The 15,979-nt window shown below is 35.8% G+C and overlaps 1 protein-coding gene across 3 annotated transcripts in view; it reads left to right on the top strand.

Annotated features, from left to right (window-relative positions):
• MLLT3 (MLLT3 super elongation complex subunit) overlaps positions 1–15,979 on the top strand; it is a 277,218-nt gene that overhangs the window by 149,865 nt on the left and 111,374 nt on the right. For all 3 annotated transcript variants that reach the window (XM_033237448.1, XM_033237449.1, XM_033237450.1), the window contains exon 3: positions 14,594–14,676. In XM_033237448.1, the coding sequence (XP_033093339.1) occupies positions 14,594–14,676 (83 nt within the window). The remainder of the gene's footprint in view (positions 1–14,593; positions 14,677–15,979) is intronic.

Below are 15,979 nucleotides of genomic sequence, written 5' to 3'. Positions count from 1 at the left end.
ATTTCAAATTCCAGAGACCTTGCATTTCTCCGAATTCCTCTTAATTTCACTCAACATCACATTACTGTTTTAAAGATTTTCTTATTATTACAAGTAATAATTTTTGTTCTTATAGAAAAATGAGAAGATCCAAATAAGCAAAAGAAAAAAATACTTTTCATATAAGCATCCAGCACAAAGTGCTACACAGAAACCTTTAATAAACATCGATTGATTGAATGCCAGGAATTAGCTCACTGACCTCTGAGTAAATTGCTTAAGTTGTCATATTCCATCTTTAAAAAAGGGTGGCTGGTAGAGCTCTTGAGCTACTTATTTCCTTATATTATAGATTTATGTGACATCAGTGATCTTTCAGAGACCTGGTGAAAGATGTTAAATAAATCATACTTTTATTGTTATCTCCAAGGAAGAAATTATTTGAAATTGGCTGTCTTTAAATGTCTTACTGCTTTTTGTTGCAAGTAGGAAAGAAAATGACTTATTTGCAATGTTTCATATGTGTTTATTTAGAGGGTAGTATGTGTGAGAGCAAATGCATGTATTTATAAATAAAGCATCATTTTAAAATATTAAAATTTTCTTCCTGTGGTGTCAAGTACTATTGTTTAGTTTATTACCCCTCCCTACCCTCCTTTCTACCTTTGGTTTAGGGTAGAAGCTAAACAGTAGTACTTGACATCCCAGGAAGAAACTAGAGTCAGATGGATTTGAAATTTATCTACCAGCATTTCTTGATGAAAACAGAAAAACAAGGAAAAGGAATTAATAAAGTAGGAAAAGCTTATTCAGTTTCTTGGTAGTCTTTCTGGTTGATTGTATTTACTCCATGGGCATGGCATTGACGTAGGTATACTAATTCACATGATTTACTTAGTTCATTAGCTGTTATCAGCATCATTGTCCAAAAATGTTGCTATTTAGGAGGGAAAATTAAATTAGATAGTGCGTTTTCAACATAGGAAATGACAACACAGGGAGAGCAATATTTTTTTAGTAAAACACAAATGGACCTGTTGTCCGATGAGAAATTTAAATAAACCAGGCTTCTTAAAATGGGATTATAATGCCTCATAAATATTTCCTACTAACATTTATTCTATTCTATACTTTCCACGTTTTCCTAGAACCAAGTTTGTATTTCCATTTTTGAAGGTAGTATGTGTACACAGTGAGAAATATATGTTCATCTTTTAGTTAAATACCTTGTTAGAATAGATTGAAACTGGTGACTGGACATTCAAGTCAACCAAAAATAGTACTCGGGAAACAAATTGCTGTTTTTTTTCTTCATAAAATTTCTTTTCTTTTTATATAAATAAATTAGGCTATAATAGAATTCTACACAAAAATAACTGGAAGGCTTTTACCAAAATTCACACTTCTGTTAATATTTGACATTTTATAGTTCTAGAATTTATTTTTAAAGTACAACATGACAGCAGGATTTTAATCTGTGTTGTACCTAAGGTCCAGTCAATTTAAAATAGGAATGGTTCCCTGTAAAGATTATTTGGGACTTAGCTCACCTTCATTCAGTTTTATAATTGATCTTTTAAAACAGACTCAGTGAAAGTTATTATGGACACTTTTTAAGAAGAGAGTTTTCCCCCCCCACCCCCCCCCCCCCCCCCCGATTACACCGAATTAGCAAACACTAGCTAGTTCTTCAAGTTAGGGTCTTAATTATTCTCTTGTTTGACCTTTGTCTAACATTTGGTTTGAGTTGTGTTCTTCTCTTTGACTTTAAGATTCAACTTACTGGCAGGAGCCTTACTTAATCTTTCTATTGAGCTGTTTCATCTCCTTGAATAGGACATAAACCTATTCATCAACCTATCTTTCATATGGGCACGCTGTTCTGGAATACTATTCAGATTGACTGCATTGTGGCAGGGTACATTCTATTTAAAAAGCAATGTAATATGCTTCAATGTGATTAAGAACAAGGGTGTTACAAGTGCAATATATAGAAAAATCATAACATTCAAGAGCTTTTTACATAATGTGCTATGCCTAATGTGCAAACAGTTGATTTAATTTTCTGTTTTACCATTTTAAAGGCATGATGTTTCTCATAAATGCTGCCAGGTATGTTCTATTGTTTCATTTCTTAATACTGGAGTTCATATGCTGCTCTAACTAAATTATACCAAGTTCCTGAGGAATCAGATTGCTGGTTTGGTTTATACATGTGAAACAGGGTTTTATTCGGCACATTTAAGGTGACTCCCAAGTAAGAATGGAAACAAGAAAATGAAAATCTAATTTATTTTTATTGCATGGGGGCAATTATTTAGTATTCCTTTATATTTAGTATTTCCTATTATATTTAGTATTCCTTTATTTAATGATCTAATAAAAATATAGTTGTTCTCTATTTAAGAAAAATGCTTTTACCAAATATATTTAAAACAATTCAAGTGTGATTTTAAATCTCTTCATTTTTGTTGTTTGTTTGCTTGTTTTGTCTCAATTTCCTGATTGTGTTAACAGCAGATACAGTGTTTAGCTGATAAATGTTTTATGCTTAAACGAAGATTATGAAAAATTATATTTGCTTTCAAGTTAGAGTAGAAGTAATATATATGACTAGTCCTTAGAATGTTAGAATTTTAGATGTAGAAACAACCTCTGAAATGGAAGCTGGCTTCTTATGTGACAGAAGAGGGCTAGAGTAAGTGGTTAAAGGACAAATGGCTAGTTTGTGATAGAAATGGAGCTAGAACCAGGTCCCCTGATTCCCTGTTAATTTTTCTTTTACTGTACCACAGGACTAAAACTCAGATTACATTTCCATTTTCTACTCATTTGTTTTATTGCAATATTCCAATGTTCCTGCTTTAGTACATAACCTCAGAAGCCTTACTTAAAGCTTTTTCACAATATGTGCTCACTTGGGCTTCACGAGTTTCTAGGCAGGTTGATTAGTGTGGCCTCTCTGCTAATAGTACCTTTAGTGGTGGATTGAGCTAAAAGAACGCCAGGTGAGGAACATTTTCTTTTTTCACATATCCCTGTCAAGGAGCTATGACAGCAAAAATAAAAACAAATTTAGGAATATTTAATTATACTGATGGCAAATACATGTACTTCACTCTGTTTGGGGTAAGAAGTCCAAAATATTCTCCAATATTTATGATTTGCATTTGACTACTATTAGATAACTGGGTGATTTCTAGTTTTCAGAAAGTGTTTTAAAACTTAAGGGACTATCTCATGGTTTCTAGCATGGATAATCTCTTAAAGTTTATAGGAACTATATGAAGTAGGCAATAGCATTAGCTTCACTTTGTAAATGAGGGAACCGAACATAATATGTCCAAGATGGGATCTGAATCTAAGGATCTTTCTCAAAAGCTCTGGTTCTCGACCACTAAACTCCTCTGCCTCCACATTATACATACCTGCCCCTTCCACAAAATGCTGCCTGTTGCTAAATTAAAGTTTTCAATGAGCCCTTGATTTAAGTGAGGAAAACACCTACCAATTATTACTGTAAGCTTTAGCAACATACATAAGAATTCCTACTTTTGTATTTGAGGTACAGTCATAATTTCTCACAGCATCTTAACCTTCAGCCTTGTGTTTCCTCTTCTTTCTTCGTATTTAGTCTTCATTTTCTGTATTCTCTGTTCTCTTTGTTTATTTGGGGCAATAGACAATATGCTTTGTTTGGTTACCTTTGCTTCTATTCTCAAAATAACGATTTTTTATTACTCCTAAATAAGATTAAATCTGCTCATCGACTTTTAATGTTTTTTTTTTTTTTTTTTTTTTTTTTTTTGAGATGGAGTGCCACTCTGTTGCCAGGCTGGAGTGCAATGGCATGATCTCGGCTCACTGCAGCCTCCGCCTCCCAAGTTCAAGCGATTCTCCTGCCTCAGCCTCCTGAGTAGCTGGGACTACAGGCGTGTGCCACCATACCCAGTTAATTTTTGTATTTTTAGTAGAGATGGGGTTTCACCATGTTGTCCAGGATGGTCTTGGTCTCTTGACCTCGTGATCCACCCACCTCAGCCTCCCAAAGTGCTGGGATTACAGGCATGAGCCACTGTGCCTGGCTTGGACTTTTAAAATCTTAAGCAGGGCATGGAGGTGCAGCCTGTAGTCCCAGTTAGTTGGGAGGCTGAGGTGAGAGGATCACTTGAGGCCAGGAGTTCGAGTCCAACCTAGACAACATAGTGAGACCTTGTCTCAATTGAAAAAAAAAAAACTTTACCAATATCCGGTTCTCTCTCTCTCTTTTTTTTTTAACCTTCCTCTTATTTTCTTAGTGTCTCTAGATTGAAAAGAACTGTTAAATACCTAATTAAGTTGCCATCCTGTAGAATGTTTCATATATACTCTAGCTTGTATTATAATCTACTTCTACCAAGCTTTCTGGAATCTTACTGCTCATTAAAATTTTATTTTCTTCTTCCTTTTGACAGTCATACCTGCTTCCTTTAAAACAAACTAACATTAAGCCCCAATAACTGATTCTCTCTCTGCTTCTCCCTGGTTTGTTCCCTAAGCATTTCAGTGTGTGAGCACCCTCCTATAACATTTACTACTGGCAGTTTTTATGTTTGTTTTGATTTCTCTTTCATTTATATTTGTGCTGTCATATTTGTCCCCCTACTTAATAATTCCTGCAATTCAGAGACCATGAGAGATACTATGCAATTAGTACCACATTTGATAATCAGAAGGTATTTTGTAAAAATTGACCTGCAGAATTGAATAAAAGCTGTTCTTTATCCTATTATCTGTTTAGCCCAAAGGCATGCCAGAGTTACAAACCTGGGAGATCTGTGTTTCTCACTTCTATAGTTAGGGTAGGGAGAAAACAGTAAACTGATACTACGTTTGATAGGAGCAAGCAAAAAAACCCCATACTCTGTAAAAGTAGGTTTACTTAAATGATATAGCTAAAACTTCATAATGTACATGCTTTTGAACAGTGGTTTCAGATTTTGTTTTAGCCATAGCTGACTTTTTTTCACATAATGTTAAGGGGACACTAACACTGTGCAGGTTGAGTCTCCCTAACCCGAAAATCCGAAATCCAAAATGGCTCCAAAATCTGAAACTTTTGAATGACAACATGACACTCAAAGGAAATAATCACGGAAGCATTTTGGATTGGGATTTTTGGATTTGAAATCTGAACCTTAAGTATAGGCAAGTATTCCAAAATCCTAAAAAATCTAAAATCCAAAATCAACCTCTGATCCCAAGCATTTTGGATAAGAGATACTCAGCCTGTATCTAAAACTAGGATGGATCCTTCCGCTGTTCAGTTTTTCATTGTTTGGAGCAAATACCCTTTTGTAGAATCACCTAAACACCTTGCAAGGATGTAGGGTTTCCTGGAATACAGTTTGGAAATCCTTGCTTGAGAAAAGTGGAGTTTCCCCTGGTTTCTTGAAGAAGATTGAAAGATTGTCAGCCTAAACAGAAACTATACTCCTATATGCACTCTGTATAAACTGTCGTCATCATATTAACATCACCCTCGTTCAGTCTTTGTTTTTAATGTCTAATGGAGTTTACATGATTTGGGATATTTAGGACAGGCTACCACTATGCCGAATGCCATGCAGGGGGGGAAAAAGTAGAGCTCACAAGATGCTGAAAAGAAATCTTGTTCTTAATCCTTTCTCTGAAGTTAGAACAATTTTGGATCCTCTCCTGGAAAAGGAAATAAAACAAAAATTAATTAAGAGAAATTGAGCCATCACGTTTTAGTGTTTCTGTCAAGTTAGGTTCTAATGGTCTCCTAGGCTATTTTTCAAAACTCAGAAATGGATTTTATTTTTGATTTATTATATTTGATTATTTTATAACACATTGTCATTTATATCACCCTGCTGCAATTGATAACTGTTGTGTGTAACACAATTTTGTTGTCCTCTGCATTTGGAGAAAAGGGATCAGAATAAAAAATGAAATTTCATGTTGCGTAAGAGAATATGGGTGTAGCGTATTTAAAAGTAGCTTTCATACAGTGCATTTATTAAAAGAAAAAACTCATCTATTTCAGTTGAAAATTATCCTTTTAAGATGAATATGTTTGAGAAAATTATAACTACTGTGTATTAATAATTTGAACATTATCTCTTTTTGTACTTTTCCCCTTTCTCTCCTGAACCATGTAATTTTTTTCCCTGCAACACTATTTCCCTCCCTTGTGTAGATAGCTTTTCACCTGTTATCTTTCATTTTCTCAAATTGCACTTAAAATCCGCTGCTTTTTTATGCTTTGGTATTCTTTAGTCCAGATTCTTTATTGTGTTTAGGAACTCTGAAATTTCAAGGGACAGATTGAAAAAAATTAGGTTATATAAATTCCCAAGAATTATATCTACTTATAAAATCTTTATAATGTAGAGTCATTATAAGCTCTTGGGGGTTTATAGCATTAGGAGAATTTAAGGTATGAGAAACGAGATTATCATGAAATTATAAGAGCCAAACCTGTGTGGATTATTACATGCTGAATTCATGGAAGAGAAGCCCAAGTAGGAAATGTTTAGGAAGGAAGAAATGGCTTTCACCTCAGCTTTAGAGGAAGAAATCAGGTAAGGGGCTAAGTAGTGCTGGAGGTGAATGTAAGGACAGGCTTCAGATTGTTTGCACATCTTCCTCTGTAACCAATATAAATGTCATTTTTTCCTGCCAGGCCAACACATGCCCTTCCCCCTTTTTTTCTTTCAGTTCTCAACTTAAATGCCACTTCCTTAAAGAGGGACTATGATTCTAAAATAAAAAAGAGCTCCTATTCTTTTAGTGTGTTTTATTATCATAGCACTTGTATTATTCTATACTGTTATTTTTATGTAGCACTTGTCACTCAGTACTTTCTCAGTATTTTATATATGCATGTTGTCTTTCTCTCCACTTCCTCCCTTTATGTCCCAACAGTGAATATAAGTTTACTGAGTGTAGGGGGCTTGTCAATTACGTTTATTGCTCTATCCACAGTCCCTAGAATAGAACTTGTACTTGGCAGGCAACGTTCTCTGGTTAGACTGAGAACAGGACTCTTGTCTTATCTTTGTAAACGTAAGATTTTGTAGTGCTTGTTGAATTTAATTAATTTGGCTATTATTGAGAAGAAATGAGTTAATATTAATGAAAAGTATAATTTTATAAATTAACACATTAATTTTTTTTTTTTATAAAAAAAAATCTATACCAGTTTTAGCAATGGCTGGGCCACGTGTAGTACATGGAAGCCTGGGTAAAATTTAGATGCCAGAGGGCTGTCCCAATGTTTGTTTTTTCTGCTATCTACAGAAATCAAAAGGCGATTGTTTTCGGAAGTGATACTCTTCAATGGCTTTTCATATATTTTATTTTAAAAAAGCCACCGAGAAGAACTGTGTTTCAGATGAACAACTTTTATGATGTAGTAGTACACACTGAAATGAAGATGTTCCCACCAAATATTAGGAACAGTTCTTAGTTACTTTCCTAGAAGATCATTTCCTGTGTAGCTAGTGTTGCTTTTCCAGATGGACTTTCTGAGATATGAGTATTTTGCTCAGGGTTTAACTTTAAGAAAATGATAATAATTCTTGGAATACAAGTCTCAAGATTTTTCCATTTGTATAATTTTCCGTAAAAAGTTAGGTCTGTTTCTAGGTTGAACCTTCTCTGAAGATACAGTTTTTCTATTTTGCATCATATTAGCCTGGACATCTGTTTCCACTAGGCTAATCATTTGAAATAATTCTGTATACTGAGTTATATTGAAGGAGCTTGGGGCAAGTTGCTAGGAGAAGCACTATCAATTTTAGTGAAAGATGTAAGCCTGAGGAATTATATTTAGTATTTCCTAACAATTAATAATATTATCTAGTTTTGGGCAACTTCTGAATTTTGCTGGCTTATTTGTTATATATTCCTTGAAGAAATGATTGTGAAGGCAGTCCTGTTTTAACATAGCTGTTATATTCCCTCAAGATGAAATGTATTGACTTAACCTCAGCTATGTGGACTTTGCTAACTCTAATGACTAAACTCCTTAGAAAGCTAAAAATATTGTGCATATGTTAAAGAAAATTTCTCCTCCCCGCTACCCCCTTGAAAGAGAAGCTAGGGATCTTCTGAATATATAAGTGAAGATTCCAAGTTACTAACAAATGAAGTAATTTTTATGTGTCATCATTAAGATTTTTGCAATATAGCCAATTTGGAGTCTCGAATTCTTATTCCAAATCTAGGGATTCTCTGTAACATTTCAAATTTAATAATCTCTCCTTTATGAGTACAATCTATTTTTCCTCTCCTGGACTTTTGACATGAATTTCTGAGTGTGTATAGCATGATGTTTTCTATACAAATGTAAACTTTATTTGTATCATGTGTTGTTTCGTTGTTTTCAGTGTTTCTGCTTATACCGACTGTCTGATTATATTGAATTTTACTCTCCTGATGCCTTTGCTCACACTTTCTGCTTGCTGTCCAGGCCTTGTATACTTTCTCCTGTATACTTGCTCCATCCCTTCCTTTAAAACTCATGCTAAAGTTATGTTTCACAAATTTAACTCAATTTCATAAATGATCGTCTGGGATAAGGAATGAGAGGAGGTGTGAGAAACAGCATTAGCTTTTGGAAAGCTCAGAATTAAGTAGGGATGAGGATGGGACTTGATGGTAGCAGATATATTAGGATTAGCTAATATGATGCAATGAGAAAAATGTAGAAGAGAGAAATGACCATTTTTGTTTTGAATATTGGCAGAAGGCTCTCCAGAAGTGGTGCTATCGAGTCAGGCCTTGAGTGGTGAGTCCAGAGGAGGCGGACAGGTGGTCTGCATCTTCTCTGCTAGCGAACTGTATCTAGTTTGTGTTTTTAAAACTTTATGAAAGTTAATTAGACAGTTATAGTGGGTGGCTACAGTTCTTTATTGTATAGGAAGCAATTAAGTTTTTAGAATTGCATTTGAATTTTTTAAAAGATCCACAAGGTGATACTAGCTCAACATACAGCTCAATATATTTGTTGATGTTATCTTTAATTCTTGTTCAAGGAAATGGAGGAAATAAAACACAAAAGAGGGAAAACTTTTAAAAATTTTTTCTTCAGGAATAATCTGTTTTGAAGTGGGCTGAATAAAAGCAATGGTGAATCTTTTTGTGTATGCATGTGTGTGCTTATAAAAATAAAAACGAAACTCAGCTGTTGATTTTTGTTTTCAAAATGTCTTGACTGAAAAGCCTTAAGCCATGTTTAGTGGTAGGTACGGTAAGATACCCTCTGATGCTCAGACTTTCAGACGCTGGCTCTAGACTTCCAGATGCTAGTGCAGAACAGTTTGGGTGCAGAGAGATGGGCTGAACAGGACCCTGTTTGCCCCATTCCTGGGGGCTCTGATGTGGTAGAACTGAACCAGGAAGTGAGGGAGTCCAAAATGCTAAAGCTGGAAGGGACATTTGACACAAAGCAATAGTAATAACCAGTCTATATATAGAGAGTTTGATGTGTTTCCTTCCTGAAGGGCTCTCTGCACAGTAAATAAAGTAAAGCCAATAATTATCAATGGGCAACTGGGACATGTTCTTCACAAAAGTATTCAGATGGCCATAAATCATAGCAGCAAAACAAATAGACTAAAGGGATGCTCTGGAGAGGAATCTACCAGCTGTTTTCCTGAGGTTTTGGGAAAAAAACTGTTGCCTAATAATATTTCTAAAGTTTAAATGAAGGTCTTACAGAGTTGGCAAGTTTTTTCTTTTGGTACTAAAAAAAAAGGCTCCTATTAATTACATTTATTTATTGAATATATATAAGTAATTTATTATATAAGCACAAACATATTTTTTCAATTACAGAGCATTTATTTCTCTGTACCAAGCATAAGTCTTTGTCAAATCTTTTACTTCTAAATGAGAATATTAAAATTTTCAGTAAGGACTTTTAATAAGTAAGGATTTGACTTATTTCTAACTAACTTATTTCTAACTTTGACTTATTGAAAATTTGCCAAATCATTTTCTTTTCCCCCTTTCCATGTGTTTTTCTTCCTTGTGTACATATTTTCCAACTAAAAATTAAGTAGGTTATTGGTTAATGTATGGTTAGCATCATACTACATATTATATATTTGAATCTATATTGTGTCTGTCATTTTGAAAAGCCATTTCAGGGAAAATGCAATTAAACCCAATTACACTTCTTTTTAAACAAACAAAAACTTTGGTCTGTTTCTCTCAGGCATGAATTTTCGTTATAGTATCCTAATAGACCTTACATGGTACATGGGATTAATTGGACAAAGAGAGTTTTGAAAACCTCTTCCAATTAGAGTCTTGGAGCACATGGGTAGTAATGTGTGGACAGAGAGGAGAAGGGGAGCCATTATTTATGGCTGTTGAATATTAGTTTCAAAATGGCCTTAGCGATCTTCTGGTCCAGTTGATTAACTCAGTTGCTTAAAATGTGGTACTCTCAGAACTAGGACCAGTTCCACAGTACTCAAGAAAAATTTCCTCTGTGGCAACACTTTTCTATCACCTGCACCAATTTTTAAAAAGTTTTAAAAGTTTATGTTGATTGTAGGGGGTCTGGAAAAGAGTTTGATTGGTTACTGTCAACTCACCACTTCTATTGGAAAAACAACTTCTTTGGCAGTGGTAAATCAGCGAAGGGTAGCATGTGTCTTTTAAAAGTTAAATTTAACAGACATTTGTTAAGTACATATTATTTGGCTCAACAGTAGTGTCAGGCATTACAGAGATGAATAATGATTGTGGTTGCTGACTTCCAGGGGGTCTGTCTAGTGGAGGAGTCTGAGAGGGAAATGACTTACCTACTGACTTGTTCATTACAACAAGATCATGGAAGAGAGCCAAGGGAGATGTTCTGAAAGAGCTAACATCTGGGCTGGATTTTTACAGATGAAAAAAGTTTTTAATAATTTTGCCTGAATTAATATGTGAGAACGCATATGCATATAATAGAACATGAAAATTTAAAAAATAAATGTTAATTATCCCATTTTATTGTCACCTAAAGATTTTAATGGCTCTTTAAAGGTGAATATTCCTTCAGTAGCTTCTGAAACTTGGCCTTTTATGACATAGAGCTTAAGGATGATCTGATTCTTGAACAATCAAGAGGAAGAGTTAATTTAAGGGTTTAGAATGCTTAGCTATCATAAACTTAATGCAGTGACAGAAGAGACTCTCAACGAAGAAGTGTGCAAGTGACAGAAGGTGAACCCTCCCAAACATGGTTCTACTCGTTTTAAAAAGAATTGCTTTATATCTAATGTACTATTCGTACTGGCTAAAATGTTTCTAAGTTTTAACTTCTGTTTTCTGTTTTGAACTAAGAAACTCATACTAATCATTCTGATCATAAAATACCCAAATAAATAACTTCCCCTAATTGGACTTTCTTCAGATTAGAACTGTAAGTTTGTATTTACATGACTACTGATTTTCTAGCCTGTTTATTGTGTATAAAAAGTTCCTATTGTTTGCTTTTAATTAAGAACTCAGTGCTTTACAGACATTGTTCATTATTGTTGATGAAATTATTACATTTAAAAATAATTACATGAATTGGTAAACAGTTTCTTATAAAATCACACTTCTACGGAATATTAGTGCATAGCAGGCCATTTTCTTTAAAGGATGGGGAAAAAAATCCAAAGACATTCAACGATAAGATATGCTCACTAACGGCTGTTTCCGATAATAGGAGCAATTTGCATTCAGAATACAGAAAATGAATTATACAAAAGGGTATATAGAGGAACAGCTATAACTTCTCTGGCATGTGCAGCAGCCCACAAAATAAACTTCCTTCCAGTGACATTGGCATGATTAATCCCAAGCAACCGGGACACTGAAATTGCTGTTCTGAAATGGGGCTTTGCAGCCTGGAAATGTCATGAGCGTAACACTAGCCTTCTTGCTAAGGTGGGGTGGGGGCTGCTCAGTGCATTTAGTGAGACTCTCTCCCTTCTCCCCCAACCCCCAATGTTCCCAGTATTTGAATATTCATGATGGGTTGACAGGTGGTCACTGAATGCAAGACTGAAGCCATTCTGGATCCTTTCACTTTTTCATTTTTCTATTAGAGAAACTTATAAGGTCATGTGAGATGCCTCATTCTTGATTTACTTCTTCTGATATCAGTTTGGGACAATTTTCCTAAGGTGGGCTTCAGTTTACCTTTTTGTAACCATATTTTTGCTTGTGGAATGTCTAACCAATTTCCAGGTACATTATCAACATCATGTCTGTAGTAAAAATGCCTCGCGCTTCTGTTTCCTTACATACAGTCTCCTTGCATATCGACAGCCATGCCTTCAGTTGTGTAGATGGTGTTTCCTCTTCTTTAAAGAGAAAAAGCATAGGCTGTCTAGAGAATATTCAATCCAGGGCTGTGGACCTGAGTCTTCTGACCCAAATCTAGGGCCCTCTGCTTGCTGCATCCTGTTTATTTTCATCCAAAAGGCTACATAGCAATTGGGTGTTTCAGGGTTAGATTTCCTGCCTGGCTTGAGTCACTTACTGAGAACTTATGTGCGCCAGGTCCTGTGCTGCATATTATACACACATCATTGTGCTTATCCATTCAGGATGCTTTAACAAAGTACCATCCACTGGATGGCTTATAAACAACACAAGTGGACTTCTCACAATTCTGGAGACTGAAAGTCCCAGATCAGAGTGCCAGCATGGTGGGATTCTGGTGGGGGCCCTCCTCAGAGTTGCAGACTGCTGTCTTCTCACCATGTCCTCACATAGAGGAAGGGGCAAGAGAGCTCTCTTGGATGCTAATCCCATTCATGAGGTTTCCACCTTCATGATCTAATCACCTTCAAAATTCCTACCTCCTGATAGGATTTCAATTTATGAGATTTAGAGGAATACAAACATTCGGTCCGTAACAGTCACCCTGTTTAGTCTTCACATTGTCTAGAAGAGGAACCCAGAGATTTGAGGTGAAATAATTTTGCAGAGGTAGCTGGCATAGTCTGAGGAGGATCATGGATTGGCACCCAAGTATGCTGGGCTGCTGTCACCTGAGCCCTTACAATCTATCTTCTTGAGGTGAATGTGCTTTCTGTCCTTGAGAAGTGAAAGGAAATTAGCAGAAAGATCTTTCAAAATATGGTCATAAGGAACTCTGTTCAGTGTCAAGGCACTGATTCAGGCAGTTAACTTTTCGGGAGGATAAAAGGAAAAGAGACGGCAATACTTTGTTGTCTAGAAAGATCTTGTGAAGAAATTAGAATTTGAATTTGCAGAGGATACTAAGTAGCTTCAAGGTGTGGTAGAAGGGACAGAAGGAGGACTAGGCACTGGTGGGAAATGCTGGGCGCATTTGGGGGAAATGCATTGGAATGAAACAGAGGGGTGTTGGTAGGTGACAAAGGGACAGGTAAGCTGAGGCTGCTGAAGAGGACTCAGCGCATCAGTGTATGTGGCCTTGGTATTTGGCATGTACGTGTTTACTTCATGATACCACCAAAATGTAGTCTTAACTAGAATGGTTTCAGTTGGCTTGTGATTGATTTTCATTTAATTGAAAGTTTAGTGGAATGAAATCCTATTTAGCTTCTTAGGGTCTCTCATTCCCCAAGAGCTTGCCTAATAGTCTTGCTTCCTTTTAACTCCTTGAGAAATAAAAGCCTTATTGTTTCTTTTGTATTCTTATGATGTGATTAGATCTTAAGTGTTTACATGTATGTTGGTATTTCAGTAAACATTCCTTTTGGGTGGGTGAAGGAGGGAGGTTATGTGTCATTGAGAAACTCTGGTTTTGGGATTTTCTAAGGAAAGCAGATGGCATAGAAGTCAGAACATCTCTAGGCCAGGCACAGTGGCTCATGCCTGTAATCCTCACACTTTGGGAGGCCGAGGCAGACGGATCACCTGAGGTCGGGAGTTCGAGACCAGCCTGACCAATATGGAGAAACCGCGTCTCTACTAAAAATAACAAAATTAGCTTGTGTGGTGGTGCATGCCTGTAATCCTAGCTACTTGGGAGGCTGAGGCAGGAGAATCGTTTGAACCAGGGAGGTGCAGGTTGCAGTGAGCTGAGGTCACACCATTGCACTCCAGCCTGGGCAACAGGAGCGAAACTCTGTCTCACAAAATAAATAAATAAATAAATAAATAAATAAATAAAATAAAAAAGAAGTCAGGACATCTCAGACAAGTCAGGAGTTAAGGTGGAGAGTGATTTGCATCAAAGACTAGACATAGATAATACTCTTGTTAGGAAGCTTACAGTTCTTTTCAAACTTTGGGTCACAGGGAGCAATCATCAGTTTCCCTAAAGCTTTAGGGCAGGGTAATAACAAGTGAAGTTCACTCATTAATAATCATGGTTGACTGTGATGAGCTATTCTCCACCAATATTTGAATAAATGACTTATATATCTGCTTTACATAAGAGAAATTATTGTTATAGTTTCTGGAGAAGAAATAAAGGATAGATCAGAGACTCAACTGGGGGTTTGGCAAGGGGCTATGAAAATTGGGTGTGATCTAGACGGTAGAATGAGATTTTTTTTTTAAAAGAAGAATGTCTTTTTGTCTATTATTCTCATCTTACCTATTTTCTTTTTTAATGTTACAGTGTGCAAAGATCCACCTTACAAAGTAGAAGAATCTGGGTATGCTGGTTTCATTTTGCCAATTGAGGTTTATTTTAAAAACAAGGTATGTAATCTTTACCCATTAATCTTTCAGTAGAAGATCCACCATTAGCCAAATGATGTTTAAAATAATTTTGACTCATAAGCACTTCTGTCACTAGATGATATTAAAATAAAAGTTAAATTTGTCTTCTAGGAATTTTGGCTATCATTACCCTTAATTATCAAGGAAGTGGCTAGAAGAAGATAATTTTAATTAAATGAAGTCAGATTATATGAAATTCATTAAGTGTTCCTTTAAAGAGAGGAGTGATTACCATTTTGGAAAAGATAAATATGTTTGTAAAATAGAAAAGAAGAATTATAGTTTTTCAGTAAAATGCTTCTTTTCTCATTTTTATATCTGTAGAATTTTTTGAGGCTTCCAAAGAATAATCTCATTTTATCTTTAGCTGATACCCACACCATACATGTATATAGTTATTTCAACTTCAGATATATGGGTTTTACTGAATTTAAAAGTTTTCAGGCCAGGCACAGTGGCTCACACGTGTAATCCCAGAACTTTGGGAGGCCGAGGCAGGCAGATCACTTGAGGTCAGGAGTTCGAGACCAGCCTGGCCAACATGGTGAAACCTCATCTCTACTAAAAATACAAAAATTAGCTGGGTGTGGTGGTGGACACCTGTAATTCCAACTACACGGGACGCTGAGGCAAGAGAATCACTTGAACCCGGGAGGCGGAGATGGCAGTGAGCCGAGATCACACCACTGCACTCCAGCCTGGGTGACAGAGTGAGGCTCCATCTCAAAAAAAAAAAGTTTTCAGCACTACATATGTGGCATAACACACAGATTGTATAATGCCAGACAAATTGCTCAACCTCTGTGGAGCTTACTTTCCTTATTTAGGAAATGAGGAGATAAGAGTACTTACCTCAAAAGGTGGTTAGTAGGATTAGATAAAATAAACTTATGCAAAGTATTTAGAATAGTACCTTATAGAAAAGCACTTAAAATGCTAATTATTATATTCCTTATTTTTCCTCCAGAGATATCATAATTTCTAAAACCTGCTGAAAAGTCAGGTAATTGGCTTTTTTTTCTTTTAAGAAACTGAGCAAATAGAATATCATGTTATCCAAAACAGTGCTCAGTAAAATATGGTCCTTGGGATAGCATTAGCATTACCCTAAGAACGGGTTAGAAATGAGATTCTCAAATTCTACCCAGATCTATCGAATCAGAATCTCTGGAGGTAGGGCCTAGGAATCTGCATATTTCCTAGTCCTTCTGATGCTTACTAAGTGAGAGAACCACTGATAAGCCACTCTTTAATGTGCAGTCCCTTCCACTGGAACAGTGTC

This window comes from Trachypithecus francoisi, unplaced genomic scaffold (assembly GCF_009764315.1).
Source record: "Trachypithecus francoisi isolate TF-2019V2 unplaced genomic scaffold, Tfra_2.0 Lachesis_group16, whole genome shotgun sequence".
Taxonomy (NCBI): domain Eukaryota; kingdom Metazoa; phylum Chordata; class Mammalia; order Primates; family Cercopithecidae; genus Trachypithecus; species Trachypithecus francoisi.
Note: the sequence above shows the minus strand (reverse complement) of the source record. Positions and strands in the feature narration are given on the sequence as shown.